At 38.6% G+C, this 14,757-nt stretch overlaps 1 protein-coding gene across 2 annotated transcripts in view; it reads left to right on the forward strand.

Moving 5' to 3' along the window:
• The window catches only part of LOC113070718 (PDZ and LIM domain protein 2-like), a 53,414-nt gene that overhangs the window by 23,632 nt on the left and 15,025 nt on the right, over positions 1 to 14,757 (forward strand). For both annotated transcript variants that reach the window (XM_026244126.1, XM_026244127.1), the window contains exons 4-6: positions 54 to 117; positions 1,604 to 1,752; positions 3,617 to 3,689. In XM_026244126.1, the coding sequence (XP_026099911.1) occupies positions 54 to 117; positions 1,604 to 1,752; positions 3,617 to 3,689 (286 nt within the window). The remainder of the gene's footprint in view (positions 1 to 53; positions 118 to 1,603; positions 1,753 to 3,616; positions 3,690 to 14,757) is intronic.

The following is a 14,757-nucleotide window of genomic DNA, read 5'->3' on the forward strand; positions in this document are numbered from 1 at the left end:
AATGCATTGTAAAATAAAATCCCTTGAAATTATGTTTGTCTCTTTCCACACAGACCTGCTCCTCCCACTCCTGGTCAGACCAATGGAATCACAGAGCAACTGGTTGGCCGCTTCCAGGTCAGTAAAACCAAAAAAGCAAGTATTATAGGAAAAGTTCATCCAAAAATGAAAATTGTCATTGACTCACCCTCATTTCATTCCAAAATGACTTAACATCTGTGGAAAAAAACCCTTTTTTTTGGGTCCATATAGTGGAAGTGCAGAGAAAAAGTTATGTTATGCAGGTTTAAAATTGTACAAAGGTGAATGATGACAAAATCATTTACTTTTTTTGGGGGGGGGGGGGTTAACTGTCCCTTTTAACAGCAGATGTTTGGTAAATGAAAAGAGACCGTGCTTATGATCAGTAGCTGAAACAATTATATTAAAAATAAAATATTTAGTTTTTCAGGCATAATTTCATATAGATGTGTTATTTATCTATAGGTTTGTTTCCCTTGATTCTGAATGTTTGCTTACATTCTTGTATATTATATGTTACATTATACGATATTTCACACTAGACCGCAAAAGTTTGGTGTCAAAATAGAAGTATAAATATATTTACATTTATAAATAATAATAATGATTGATATTAGAACATTTATAATGAGATGTTTCTTCGGCAGCCAATCAGAATATTAGAATGATTTCTGAAGGATCATGTGACACTGAAGAATGGAGTTATGATGCTGTAAAGTCAGCTTTGCATCACAGGAATAAATTAAATTAAAAAATATATTAAAATAGAAAGCAGTAATTTTCAATTGTTATAATATCTCACTATATTACGGTTTTACTTTTGATCAAATAAATGCAGGCTTGGTGAGAATGAGAGACTTCTTTCAAAAACATAAAAATGTCATAGAAAGTAGAAGCATATCCTTATTTACAAACTGTTGCTGCAAGAAGCGACACCACCTCAGTGCATCACTGTTGCAAGCCTGTGGTGAGTGTGCTGCCCTGTACTGCTGGCCCGAGGCTTAGTGTTAAGTTCTCTTCTCAGATTGCAGTCGAGCACGCCTGGTATCCATTAAGAGAAGATGAACATCAATCTGCTTATCAGAGATTTATAGTTTGTCAGGCTGAGCTCAAATAAGACATCCGAGTCCGTGTTTCCCACTTTTTCATTTTCTTTACAACAATAATTCTGCACGTCTTTAGCCATGACATGTGAAAGGAACTTGGGAGTGTTATAAATCAGACAGAGTTCCTGGCTTTTAAATGCTAAAGGGACTGCTGACTTGTAACAGATACTATGATTGGAAGGATTGTGAGCCCCACAGGTCTCGTAGTCCTTCCTTACAAATCGTGTGAGAACTTGTGAAGGCGACACACATGAGAGTTTAACAATAAGTTACCACATAAGAAAAAAGTATTTAACGTTTAATGACAGAATTTGTGTTGTTTTAGATTTTATATTCTTTTTTTATGTTTAAATAAAATAAATAAAATAAAATATGTACTTGTTGTGGTAAGTGAAAAAGACTATTTAATCCAAAGTGCTCTTTTGGTCAGATCAAACTCCAGTATCTGTTATTGAATTGTGGCTCTGGTTGTGCAGGAGGCTGTGCAGGTGAGTCGAGATGAGAACCAGAACTACCGAGAGTACACCATCTCCAGCCCAGCGTCTCTGTCCCCTGGCCCGTATTCACCTGAGCTGCCGTCCAGCCCCGACTACAGAGGGGGCAGAATCACACCCACCAGTAAGAGGTACGACTGCACAACTGTACTGCTGCTGGATTGATGCAAGGACATGGATTCTGTTTGTACAATGGGATTGCATGCTTTACATAATTGCATAGATGTTTGGTTTGGCACCTTGACACAGTAATGCTTTAAATAAGCAGCCTATGATCTCTCTGTGGTCTGTTAGGGTTATTGATGATGTAAAGAAAAGATTCCATGAAGATTCTGTGAAATTGTGTTCCAGCACGCAGCGGATGTCTTCAGAACACAGATACTTCATACTGTACCTTTAATGACTTTATTACCTCCGATGTTCAGCTGTACAAACAGAGAAAGTATTTCTGTAGAAGTGTTTAAGAAAATATTCTGCATTCATTTAGAGAAGATTGTATGTGTTGGATGACTGAAATGATTTGATATTAAGCCTATCAGCAAACGTTTATTTTTATTATTTTTTTGGAACAAAAATAGATATTTAGCAGAATGTACAAGCTTCTAGGTTATATGTGATGAAAGTGGATGGGGAGCACAACGTTTGAGCTCCAGAAACCCCATAAAAGTCCTTATGATTTCTATTTGTATGACAAGTCTTATGCAACCAAGTTTTTAAAGTCATTATTGACTATTCATTCTTTGGAAGCTTTGCTTGACAAATTTGTTCATTCTTCACTTTGGTTTTATGGAAAAGAACAGCACTTTTAGGTGAACATTTTTAAGGTGTAAGTTACTATAAAATAGATGCAGTTTCAGACTGACGAAGGGAACTTTGATTAGAGCTGTCAGTTATGGTACAGGATGCCTTGGGACTCCTCATGAAGTTCATAATGTTCATAGTGATGATCTTTTTCTTTCAACTGGGGGGTTTCCTGTAGGGGAATCTGCACAAGGTTGATTCAGAGGGAATAGATCATAGTTCAGCACTTATCTACAGTCTGTGTCCTGAGGCCCTACACACACACACACACACACACACACACACACACACACACACACACACACACAGATGCAAATCTCTACCTGTTCTTCTCAAATTTAACTGTGCATGTCTGACCTCTGCCCGACTGCAGCACATTCCACATGTCACTGCTGGTGAAGCTCATTTGATTAGATTTAGTGATGGATTATGACCAGATTCATAAATTATGGATTAATCAGGCAGAACTTGGCAGATGCTTGCATTACAGCACAGCATGATGCTGAGAAACTTGTTTCTTTTGATGTCTCCTGCCCAAACAATACGTAAACTGTACAGTATAGGATTATCACTCTATGATTGCTTTTTGAAGAGGAGGTATTTGATTATATTGATAAAATGCTACAATTAAAGGGATAGTCACCCAAAAATGAACATTCTGTCATTTGGTATTGTTGACTAGTGAGGCATATACTTTAAGATTAATAAAGAAACATTTCTTATGATGACAACAGTTGTGCCCCTTCATATTTTTGTGAAAAAATCCAGATTTCTCAGATGAATAGAAATGTCAGTATTTATTTGAAATAAATATTTTAATCTTTTGTAAAATTGTAATTGTATTAACTGTCACTTTTGATCAATTTATTGTGTCCTTGCTGAATAAGTGTTATTATTATTATAAAAAAAAAAATCTTAACTCATTGGATGTTACGTATTTTCATCTTAACACATCTGTATAGTTTCACATTCATGTTTGCTTCTGTTGAATTTCTTGGTCCATTTCTAATTGCCACCAGGATCTGTACAAATAAATAGATAAAAATAAAAACTCCAACTGCTTGGCTTAGATTCATGTAGCTGCAACCCATTTCTTATCAGTAGTTTGCTTCAAAACTTGTTTAAATTCAATATGAATTCAGAAATGTCCCATGATCTGCACTTATTACGACTACATGTTTCTGTGTTTTTCAGCCTCCAGCTTCATTCTTGGTCCTCAGAGGAGAAGAACATACAGAGTCACAGACTGTCCCGACCCCTCTCTCAGGTACAGAGTCACTACCATACAGTCTAAACCCCAAGAACACATAACAGATCTGAAGCAATAAATCCTGCATGGACTGGTTTGACAGGGGATCTTTTGTGTTGATGTATGACCCATTGAAACAGAAGTCAGGGCGGCACATTCTGAAGAGCTCGCTCTTATTTTAAATAGCAAGTAGCCTTTACACACATGAGATCTGGAGCACTGATTGCTGGACGTCTTTTGTTGTGGAAACCCGAGGGTACGACTTGTCCCGGTTTCAATTAGTCATGAAAAAGACAATAACACCATGTCCTAACCAATTGTGATGTGGCTAGATATAACCATATTTGTCTGAACCAGCCGAGACACAACAAGCAACAACCCCCAGAACATTTTGTTGTTTGCTTGATTAGCCCTCACGTTGTGTTTTGGTCATTTTGACCCCGAGGGGATTTACTTTTTTAACTACAAAATGCTAGCTAGATATCACATTGGACTTAAACCTACAGACTTTGCTCACATGAGGTTTAACAACTTCCCAAAAAATCTATAATTTGTGTACTTTTGGGGATTTCTTTTCTCCCTCTTTATTGCACTTGTGGTCCAAAATAATCTCGAAAACTTGTTTTTTCAATTAGCACAGGAATGTATTTCTTTTTGGAACTTGATAGATTGTATGCCTCATTGATCTGAGCTTATGCGCCTCAGTTTTTTGAGTGAACATTGCCAAAATTGTCCACAAATAATGCTTGTTTTTCACTCAAAAACTTAGGTAATACCATTAATCAGTTCAAAAATAACATGCAAAACCTGTGCTAACTGAAAGAAAACAAGCCAGTGGCATTTATAATTAAGGACGATGGGACATTCTCATTCTGAAAACTATTTTTTGGACAAAAATTAGCATATGCACATACAAACAAGATGACTGGTCTATTTTTGGTATGTTTTCTTGGAAGATAACTTGTGAAGGTATAGTTACAAGAAGGTACAGTTTTATACTCCATGTGGATCAGTACTGAACATATTACAGGTTGTCAAAAACGAGCAAGAGAAGTTGGAGAGATGAGGGCTGGTAAATCTCAATGTTGATGGGATCTGCAGCGGAACATTGATGTTAGTTCTGCCTAATGCATCTGAGAAGCTTCCATATGTGTTCATGTTCGGCGGACATGCTACATTGAGTCTTCGCACGGAAGATGATTGCTTTGCTCGGCTCCTGAAATGCGGCTCATAAATCTCTTTAGTCTCTGCTTGTATATGACTTCATGGGAAAAGCAGGTTCTCAGTGGCACAAATGAACTCCGATGCCGCTTATGGATCGCACTCTCAGGAAATGAGATCATGATTTCCATCCGATATTATACCGTTCGCAATAAAAGGGTTAGCATTTCATTTTCATAGTAGGCGGTGAGTACATAAACTTTGAAAAGGTCACCTTGCCATGCTTGATGTTCATGGGAGCGCAGCCTGGAAATGGTTAATTTAGAGCATTATTGAAACAGTACGGTTGACCTTTCTTGTAGCTTATTTTAACCTTCATTATTGTATGAGTTATACAGCTTTTGTAGCATCTTGGAGGATAAAAACTGGAGAATGGGCAATAATCTGAAGGAAAAGTGCTCCAAAGCCAGTCCCAAAAGCTAAAATTGAGCAAAGTTGTGGGAAAGTTATTGCGAGATATGTCAGCTATTTAGCAACAGGCTCAGTCTCACAGAAGTTTCTACGAGGCAGATGTCAGAGCAGGAAAAAACAGGCAGGACCTTTGATGGCTGAAGACATTCCAGTCATTTTATCAGTGTTGTGGATGTTAAATAAACACACATTCATGACACAGCTTATTAAACTCAATAACATCCCAATTCCCCTGTCGGAAACGCTCGGCCCTTTTAAAGAGCAGCGTTTGAAGGCTTCTGAACGAAGCTCATAGGAGGTCTGGGAGAAGTCGGCATCATGACAGTGACACTGAGCACTGGCCTTGGTCAACAAAAAAATCTCAATATAGATGTATTAGGCTGTGAGAATGTCCATGCAAGACTAGGCGGGGAGAAAGAATGAGAAGAAAAGTTCATCCAAAAATGATAATTCGGTAATTTCCTTGTCCTCATGCAGTTCAGAAGGAAATTTATCTTGTTTGGACTTTTATAGCCCTGATAGCATGGATGTTTTAAAGACATCTAATCGATGGGAGGTTTCATCCGGACTTCAGTCGCTGTCACACATTAGAAAGACATTCAGCAGACGTTTGCAATATTTGTGATTTATAGAATGTATGTGAATCTGATTTTCCTAAGATGTTTTTATACAACACTTGGAATTAATCACAATAGAAGTAAAATTGTAATATGCCTTTCATAAGTTTTTCAAAATAACACTGTAACAGTATAATAATAACTGCAGTGTGGACTCCAGTCCAGAAAAGACATGGAAAGAAGACCCTCTCAAGACTAGAAAATGTGGTTCTGGACTAGGAATTGTGAGTTTAGGCCAGTCTGGTCCAGACTTTAGTTCTGTAACATTGAATATAAAAGGAAAAAAACGTTTTTTTTTTTCCCCTGCCTTTTTTCTGTCTTGTTTTGTTTTACATTTTATCTTGTGATGTTCTTTTTTCCCCCGTTGCTTGTGATATAGTTTTTTTTTTTTGTCTTGTTTGCTTTTTTTTTTTTGTTTCGTCTCTTGTTTTATAATGTTTTTTTTTTGTTTTTTTTTTGGTTTGGCTTGTTTTTGTTTTAGTCCTTTTGTCTCTATTTTGTTTTCTTTTAGTTTTTTTGTCTTGTGATGTTTTTTTCTTTTTTTTTTCTCATGTTTTGTTGTTTTGTGAAAAGTAGCTGTGTTGGCAGTGTGGGTTAAACATTGATATGGAGAAAAAAAAAGGCTTTCTTTTTTATTTTGCAGTTTTTGCTTTTTTGTGTGTTTGAGATATTACCCCCCCCCCCCCCTATTTTTCTTGAATATGAATATGTTTGTCTCTTCAGAGTTCATACCACATTATATGACAAAATAATTGCAATATGATTTTTGTTGGCCCAATCTTGCAGTCATAATCATATATTTTCTCACAGACATCCCACCAATGCACAAGTGCGTACAAGGAGAGTGTGGTGTAGACGGAGCCTTAGACTCACGTAGGCATGGAGTCCATGGCAGCTTTCATTCACGGTTCGCTTTGTTCAGCGTCACGTCCCTTTACTGCCGACACCAATCTAGTCCGAATTAGGGTTGTCACCTTCTGTTCTCAATCTCTCTCTGCACAATCTAAACATACTTCTTATTCTTTATTCTTTCTCAGGCTCTCTCATAACACATTATATTATGGGGTTCAGCGGTATCTGTTTTTTAGATTGTTTTAGTTGTGGAGTTAGTGATGCCAAACAATGGATTAGAAATATAAGGGAGAGTTCTGGATCTAATGATGCTTAAAGGCAGGAACAAGGAAGTAGCCAATGAGGTGTAGCAGTAGGGTTGATTAGCTGCCACGTCTGTGGTCAGAAATGCTGGACACACAAACATGCACATAAACAGTCGGTTTGCTCTTTACTGTCAATGGCCTCCGAGTCTTTCATGTTCCTCTGTCATGAGGGTCTGTAATGGGGGACTTTGGTTTAATTGTGGTGTTTGTTAGATCCCAGAAAACCACTTTGGTGCCAGAGATGGTTAGGATCTTTCCCTCACATATTTCTACTGGAATTTTAAGATCCGTTCAAGCTCTCTCCTCGTTTTTTATTCTTAAATTGGTATCCCTTCAGCCCTGCTCCTTCCGCTCTTCTTCTTCAGGGAGCACTTGCATTCTTTTACTCTTAGTTGTCTCCAGCACTTAACAGAGCGTCTTGGCAAGGATGTGTGTGTGTGTGTGTGTGTGTATGTGTGGTGCCTTTTATAACCGCTTTATTTTGGAATTGTGTGGCACGATTGCTAAAATGTTTGATTCTTTTTGTGTGGTTTGGCTGTGGAGGTTAATGGAAAGCACAGTGTGTTCTCAAAAATGAGTTTTCTTTCTTTGTACTCAGTGCAAGTACTTGCATGTTCCCAGAAGTCATCAGGTGTTGTTTGGATGGACATACTGTAAACCAATGCATCTGACACTGAAACCATAGTTTAAACATTTATTTGTTGTAGTTACTTTAATGTACTTAAATACAGTAGCTTAGGTGATGGTTTTATTTAATTATTACATTTTAAATGTAAATTTACAGTAAATGCAATAAAACATTTATTTTAATGAGTTTATAAACCAATAAAAAACTGTATTTGAGAGGATGGTTAGACAAAACCTAGTTGTCCTCTTTTTCTACTATGGGATTTAAATACACGATTCTGATTTATTTTGATTTGTTTTGTAATATTAATAAATTATTAATTTCAAATTTTGCTATGTTTTCTCCAGGTGCCAGTTGCATAAACATAGTTACCACATTAAGACTAACTAGCAGTTAAACAAGGGGTTATTAGCAATGTTTTCAGATTCAAATATCCATTTTTAATACTGTGCATTTATGATGTTGCCATACCTGAATACACTTTAAACAACTGAGCTACTGTCACGCTACTGAAAAACTTGCTGGTATTGTATATTGTAGGATGGTTGCGTCTCTACTTTTAGTGAGTTACTCCACTACACTGTCTGTCACACTCATACTCATGTATACACACATCTATACACCCGTTGTACCTAGTACAGGGGGTCTTTTTCCCCCAATGGTCCTCTGTGATCTTTGTAAAGTGTGGTTCAGGTAGAGGTATAGTCTCCAGAGAGTGAGTTAAGAGAGGAAAAGATAGCAGGAATATCCATTAGTCCTGCATCATGGGGTGTAGGGTATCCTGGGAAAAGTGGCGTGTACAATAAGGGCTCTGATGCAGAGCGCTCAAGGTGTGTGGTGTTGGTTTTCTCGCCCTTCTGAGGCACAGGCCCGTCCTTGTACAGCCGAGCCTGGTGGAGATAGGCTGACGAGGGTTTATTCATCACGCATGCTGTCTTTAATTTTTACTTTCTCGCTCTCTCTTTCTCACTTTTGCCTTTTCACACCGCTCTGTTTGGTCAGACACTCCACTCCTCCCTCCTTGCTTCCTGGCAGCCGTTCAGGCACAGAGACGGCCATTGAACCACTCTCCTCCTCTTCTCTCTCTTTTGCTCTTTCCCTCTTCGTCTTCTCCTTGGTTCTGTGAGAAGGGTGATAGACGATGAGAAGGTGACATGAGACACATAGAAAAGGGTTATAAGGAAGGAGGAAGTCTGATCATGTTTCTGTTGAAAGACTGCACAAAGTGTTTTTAAATCCACTTCCTGTGCTATCTGAAAAATGTTTTCTAGGAGCTTGAACATAATGGTTACAGCACAGGTCCTGTGTATTTATTTTGGCACCCATATTGCCAGGTTACAGTGTTCACACTGGCCACATGAGCAGAGCGGTGCTGGAATTTGAGTTTTTGCAAAATAAACCTTTATAAAACGTATTAGTAAAGGCGAAAGTTCACAATTAATAAAGGTATTGTTCTCTCAAAAGAAAGAATTGCTTAAACAAGTCATCAGTAATTCAAATCCCACTTCTGTGACAGCTACACATTATGGGCCGACACATTTGCATAATGCAGTATTTCCCATATATTGATTTATTTTTGGCAGCTTGCCACAATATCAAAACTGACCGTCACAAATAGATTTTCCAAAAATCTATGCTGGCAGAGAACGAATTTGCATTTTCAATCAACCCATCTGCTGTTTTCTTTCAGACCATTGTGAAAATTGACTGATGGTTTTGCACCAAAAACACGCAGAGCAGAGTTGTAAATGGTGAGTGTAAGTCTGTGGGAAACACTTTAATGCCTGCTTATGTTCTAGGTTTGCTAGCTACAATCCATTTGACCCTGCACCAGACAGCCAGCAACTTAAAGGGTTAGTTCACCCAAGAATGAAAATTTGTCCATCTTCTACTCATCCTTTTAGCATTCTAGGTATATGTGACTTTTTTTCTTTCTGAATATTCCAATCTGAGTTATATTAAAAATTGTCCTTGCTCTTCCAAAGTGTTTTTATGAGATAACTATCCAGATTTCAAACTTAACAAACACATTTTTTCTAACATCTGCTGATTGTGGGATGTGGAAGATGTACAGGCGAAAGATGGAAGATGTATGCGTCGTGCGCCTCTGGAAAATATAGGAGCAAAGGAAAACCAGTCTCCTCTTGGCTTATTTCAAAATCCTCCAACGTTTTCTTTACAAGTCCTTGTTTTGTGCTTCTTATTTGTGACCAGCGTTTTGTTTTGTTCTCTCTCCATGCTCGTCACTTACCATGGAGCGCTGACGTTAATGGTTTAAAATCTGGATATTTATCTTACAAAAATGCATGGATTCGCTACAGTGTGCCTTTATTCAATTCACCCCCTGGAGCCGTGTGAGGGACGTTTTATTACAGATGTGTGCACTTTATTTCATGTCTTCTGAACTGTTGACAACTAACACCCGCTTAGCCTGATTGAGAGGCTTGGAAGAGCAAGGACAATATTTAATATAACTCTGATTGGATAATTCTGTAAGAAGAAAGTCACTTACACCTTGGTTGCTTCGAGGGTGAGAAGATGATGGATGTATTTTCATTTTCGGGTGAACTAACCTTTTAACCTCCTGTCTGTAAGTAGACTCGCCACAGTCCTGAATGAGGCAGATGAGTGTGGTGTGAGTTGTCTGCAAACCTCAGGAGCTTGACAGATGGGTCTTTTAGATGTACAGTTGTTGATGTAGAGGGAGAAGAGCAGTGGGGAGAGAACAGAACCCTGAGGAGCTCCAGTGCTGATCATACATATGCTGGATGTGAGCTTTCCCAGCCTCACTAGCAGCTGCCTTTCTGTCAGGAAGCTGCTGATCCGCTTACATCGGAGGTGGGCACGGAGAGCTGCATTAGTTTGGGCAGGAGAAGGTTTGGGATAATGGTGTTAAAGGCCAAGATGAAGTCCTCAAACAGGATCCTCACAAAAGTCCCTAGTCTGTCTAGATGTTGCAGAACATATTGCAGTCCCATGTTGACAGCACTGTCCACCGACTTGTTTGCTCTGTAACCAAACTGCAGGGGGTCCATGCAAGTGTCCAGTAATGTCCTTCAGGTGGTCCGGCACCAGTTTTTCAAACAGTGATCCAGTATATTACTGTCAATGCTGTCTCATGTGTGATCTGATCAGCGAGTTTCTGTAATGCTGAGCTCTCGCGTGTTGCGGCGGAATGCAAATACTCACGACAATGAACAAGCAAAACTCCAGCGGCGAATAGAATGGCTTACATTTAATGAATATCGCTTCTAGATCTGAACAGCACATCTTCTTTAACACTATTACATCTGTACACTACCTTTCGTTGATGTAAAAACATGTCCCACTGCCGTGCGATTTCCCAATTGATTCTGTGTCACGATCTGCTCTGAAACATTTGTCTGGGAGAGCAGGAGGAGTTCATCTGTTTGGTTGGGTAGAGAGCGGAGATTCATCAGATGGATGCTAGGCAGCGGCGTTCGAAATCTACGCTGCCTGAGCTTCACGAGTGTACCGGCTGTGAAGTGTCTGAACAGCGCTGCTGCTCCACCAACTACAATGTCCAGCAAAACGTCTGAATAAGCGCAAACTGGTGAAATATCGGGTGCTGTGTACTGCCGAATGTCCAGCAATTTGTCTCTTGTGAAACTGATTGCAAGGATATAACTAAAGACAGGACAAACTAACAAAAACATAAAAACAACTGCGGACGACACCACGGAGGCTTGCCATGCTTGGCGCCATCTTGGAACTTACAAACACATTATTGCATATTATACACACATTTATATATTAAACAATACGACATGTAGATGTTTATGTCTTAGAAACTGGTTAGTGGAGGACACTGGATATTTACTAAATGTTTGCTAGAAAAGCACTTACGACAGCTTTGTTTTTAGATGTCACCAAGGCATAAACAACATAATACTCACAGTAGCTCAGGTGATATTATTGTGCTAGCTTTCTCGATATGTATGTAAAATATACAGTAAATATGTAACTTTGAAAGTTTAGGGTTCATTTATTGTAAACGCAACTTTCAGAATCTGAAATCTGATTGGATTCATTGCAATGTATTTATCAGTGTGAAAGCCTGCTTTTGTATAATGCTGTAATTTTGCAAATGTGAAGTTAAGCTTTTTTTCTACTAAACTGTGAAGTTATTTAGTTCAGCACACTAGGTTTTGAAACAGCAAGAAAACTGACCGAGTCTGTTGAATTTGTGTAACATTTTGGGGTAAATCTGAAATGTCACTGCAACTGAAAACCAGCAGAGAATGCAGTTGTACTTAAAAAAAAAAAAAAAAAAAAAAAAAAAAAGTACTTTCTCCTATAGAATAGAGTCAGTGCCATGAACCTTGTAACCATTAGCTGTCATTTGGGAATATCCATCTTTATTGCACACACATCTTGAGGACAAGAACAGTAGTAAAGATAGAGGAGTGTTCAGTCTATTAGGATTTGCCCATGCTTTATCGTGCTGCTCTTGGGAGAGAGATGTGCAGCCAAACCTAAGAGTGGTTTGGCAATGGATCACTCCTAGTGCCTGATCGCCTAGCTGGGTTGCCTGTGATGACTGTTTTATGGTTGCCATTGTGGCAAGCCTCATCCTGTGAAAGGTTTAAGGGTTCAGATATAAATAAGCAATGCAGTACCTGTACACAAACAGTGTTTAGGAAGATGCTCTGAAACTGCTTTCCAAGCTTCAAGCAAATTTGATGTGGTTAAAAATGGATATAGTTATGTTCAAAAATAGCTGCAATATAAGCTACTGTGTAAAGAAGAGCATTTAACTAACTTGACTGAAGTCATCTAATCACAGTATATTTTATCTTTTAAATTCGTTTCTTTACACTCTTAAAAATAAAGCTTCCAAAAGGGACTTTTCACTGCAACGCCATAGAAGAACTGATGATTTAAGGTCATGACTAATGTGTATTGTGCATCTTTCAGCAAAACGTGTCTTTCTGTGGCTTAATTAATGTATGTACGATTTAATATAATAATAGAGAGCTATTATAGATCATGCTTTCCCTTTACATTTTCTCTATTTTGTCAAACACAGTGTACTTCAAACTCATAGGAGCCACTTTGTTTCTTTATTGAAGTAACCTTTTGCCTGTTTGGTGATTTAGATGAATTGTTTTGGACTGCTGTGTCTTGAACTGAACGCGACATATCTGGTGTGTGATTCCTGAGTTGTTCTAGACTCCAGCAAGTGCTGCGCTTCTCGTCTGGTGTGTCCGCTTTCAGTCTAAAGAACATTTTTCTACTGTAAAGAACCTATAGTGGTTTAATGGATGTTAAAGGTTCTTTATGGGACCATATGTGCCAATAAACAATCTTATTTGCATCTAACTGCAGCTGTGGTGATGCAATGACTTTATCAGTTGGTATTCGCCTCTTTTATTTAGAAGGGGGACTTAATTCATCATATTGCACGTTTGCTGTGGAGGGGAGATATAATGCATGTTTATAGTGCATATTCAACAATGCAGTTTTGATCTGGAGCAACTTAAAGTCAGATGCGACTTATTTCTTTCTGCGAAAGAAAGTATCAAAATACCAGAAGAATATTAAAGTTTACGTTCATATCACACTCATTTCCGTTGTTAAGGCCTTGTCTCTCATTTGTTTTCACTCCCTGTGGTTCAGTGGCAGAATACTGGCATGCTCATTTTCTTTTCTCTCAATAAGTTGAGCTGGGTGGAGCGGCCCTGCTCTTATAAATGTGGGCTCCCCTCCATTTAGTGCTTGGTGATGGCAGACCGTCCGCTGTGTTTGCGGGTGCATTCGTGTTTGTGCATGCTGGAGTTCATTCACTGGGAGGTGTGTCTCACTGGAGCACTCGCTTGCTGTCTCTTCCTCAGAACACAAATAAAGGCTTGGCTCGCAGCGGACGATCGATCAGTTGCTGTTCCAGCCTCAAAACAAGTCTCTTTCCCGTCAGCTTCCTCTCTTCCTTAGACTGCTCGTCAAGGAAGATTTAAGATTTGCTCTTCCTCAGCACAGATTAAAATCATTTTTGGCTAGGTTTGTCACCCCCCCCCACACACCTCTCTTCCTTTTTCTCGCTTCCTCAGATGTTCCAGAGAGACAAGGTGCTATTTCAAGTTGGACTTTAAAAACATAGGGGCTCTGTGTTGAACCCCGTTTAAAAGTCTGTTAGACACAATTAGTCTGATTTTGATAAGTATAGAGGTTTATCACCAAATCAGAGTTTCCATGCAGGCCCATGGCAATAGATCTTGAAAGACCCAAACCTGCCAGGGTTTGTGGTGCTGCTTTTGCCTGTGCAGAGATGAGGCCTTTTTTAGAACAGTTTTACTGAATAGAACTGAAAGGCGTGGCAACATTCCACAAGGCGTCATGGTAACCAAGAATCACATCAGACTCTAAATATTGTTCAACCTCACCAAAAGTGAACATTTAAAGAGGCACTTCACAAAACAAAAACAAAAAGTGAATTCACTCTTTTCTCTAAAACATAAATATTTTATTTTTATATAGATGTTATATATTTTTTTTTTCTTAAATTGTGTTGTTTGATCCCCAACATTCTTCAAAAAATATTCTATCTGTGGGAAAACATCAGGCCTCACTTAAGGCCCTTTTTTATTGTCATTTAAAGAGCCCAAATTTCTCATGATGGCTTACAAACAGTCTGCATTACATCATTTGTGGCAGGAGAACAGTCCAAAATGTCAGTTCACACCATCTGTGTGTAGCCAGATTATTGTCTGCGCATCTGGTTTGCTAGGTAGTGTGCACCTCCAACACATCCGTCTACACTCATGGTCAATAAAGAGACTTTGAATGCCTTGTGCACTGAACTACACTAGAAAACATTGTGAGCTCAAGCGGTTTCCTCAAAACAGTGACTGACCAGAACAGACCATCTTCAATCAGAATGACAGTTAATGAATATAATGACAAGAAACAGCATCAGTAATTCTAAATCAGAATGGAAGAAAACAAGGTTCAGGGCTCAGAAAAAATATATATTTGTGACGTTAACATCTAAAGCCCACCCCTAGAAACAGAATTTCTGAAGTAAAGAAAGTTAA

Source organism: Carassius auratus, unplaced genomic scaffold, assembly GCF_003368295.1.
Source record: "Carassius auratus strain Wakin unplaced genomic scaffold, ASM336829v1 scaf_tig00005214, whole genome shotgun sequence".
Taxonomy (NCBI): domain Eukaryota; kingdom Metazoa; phylum Chordata; class Actinopteri; order Cypriniformes; family Cyprinidae; genus Carassius; species Carassius auratus.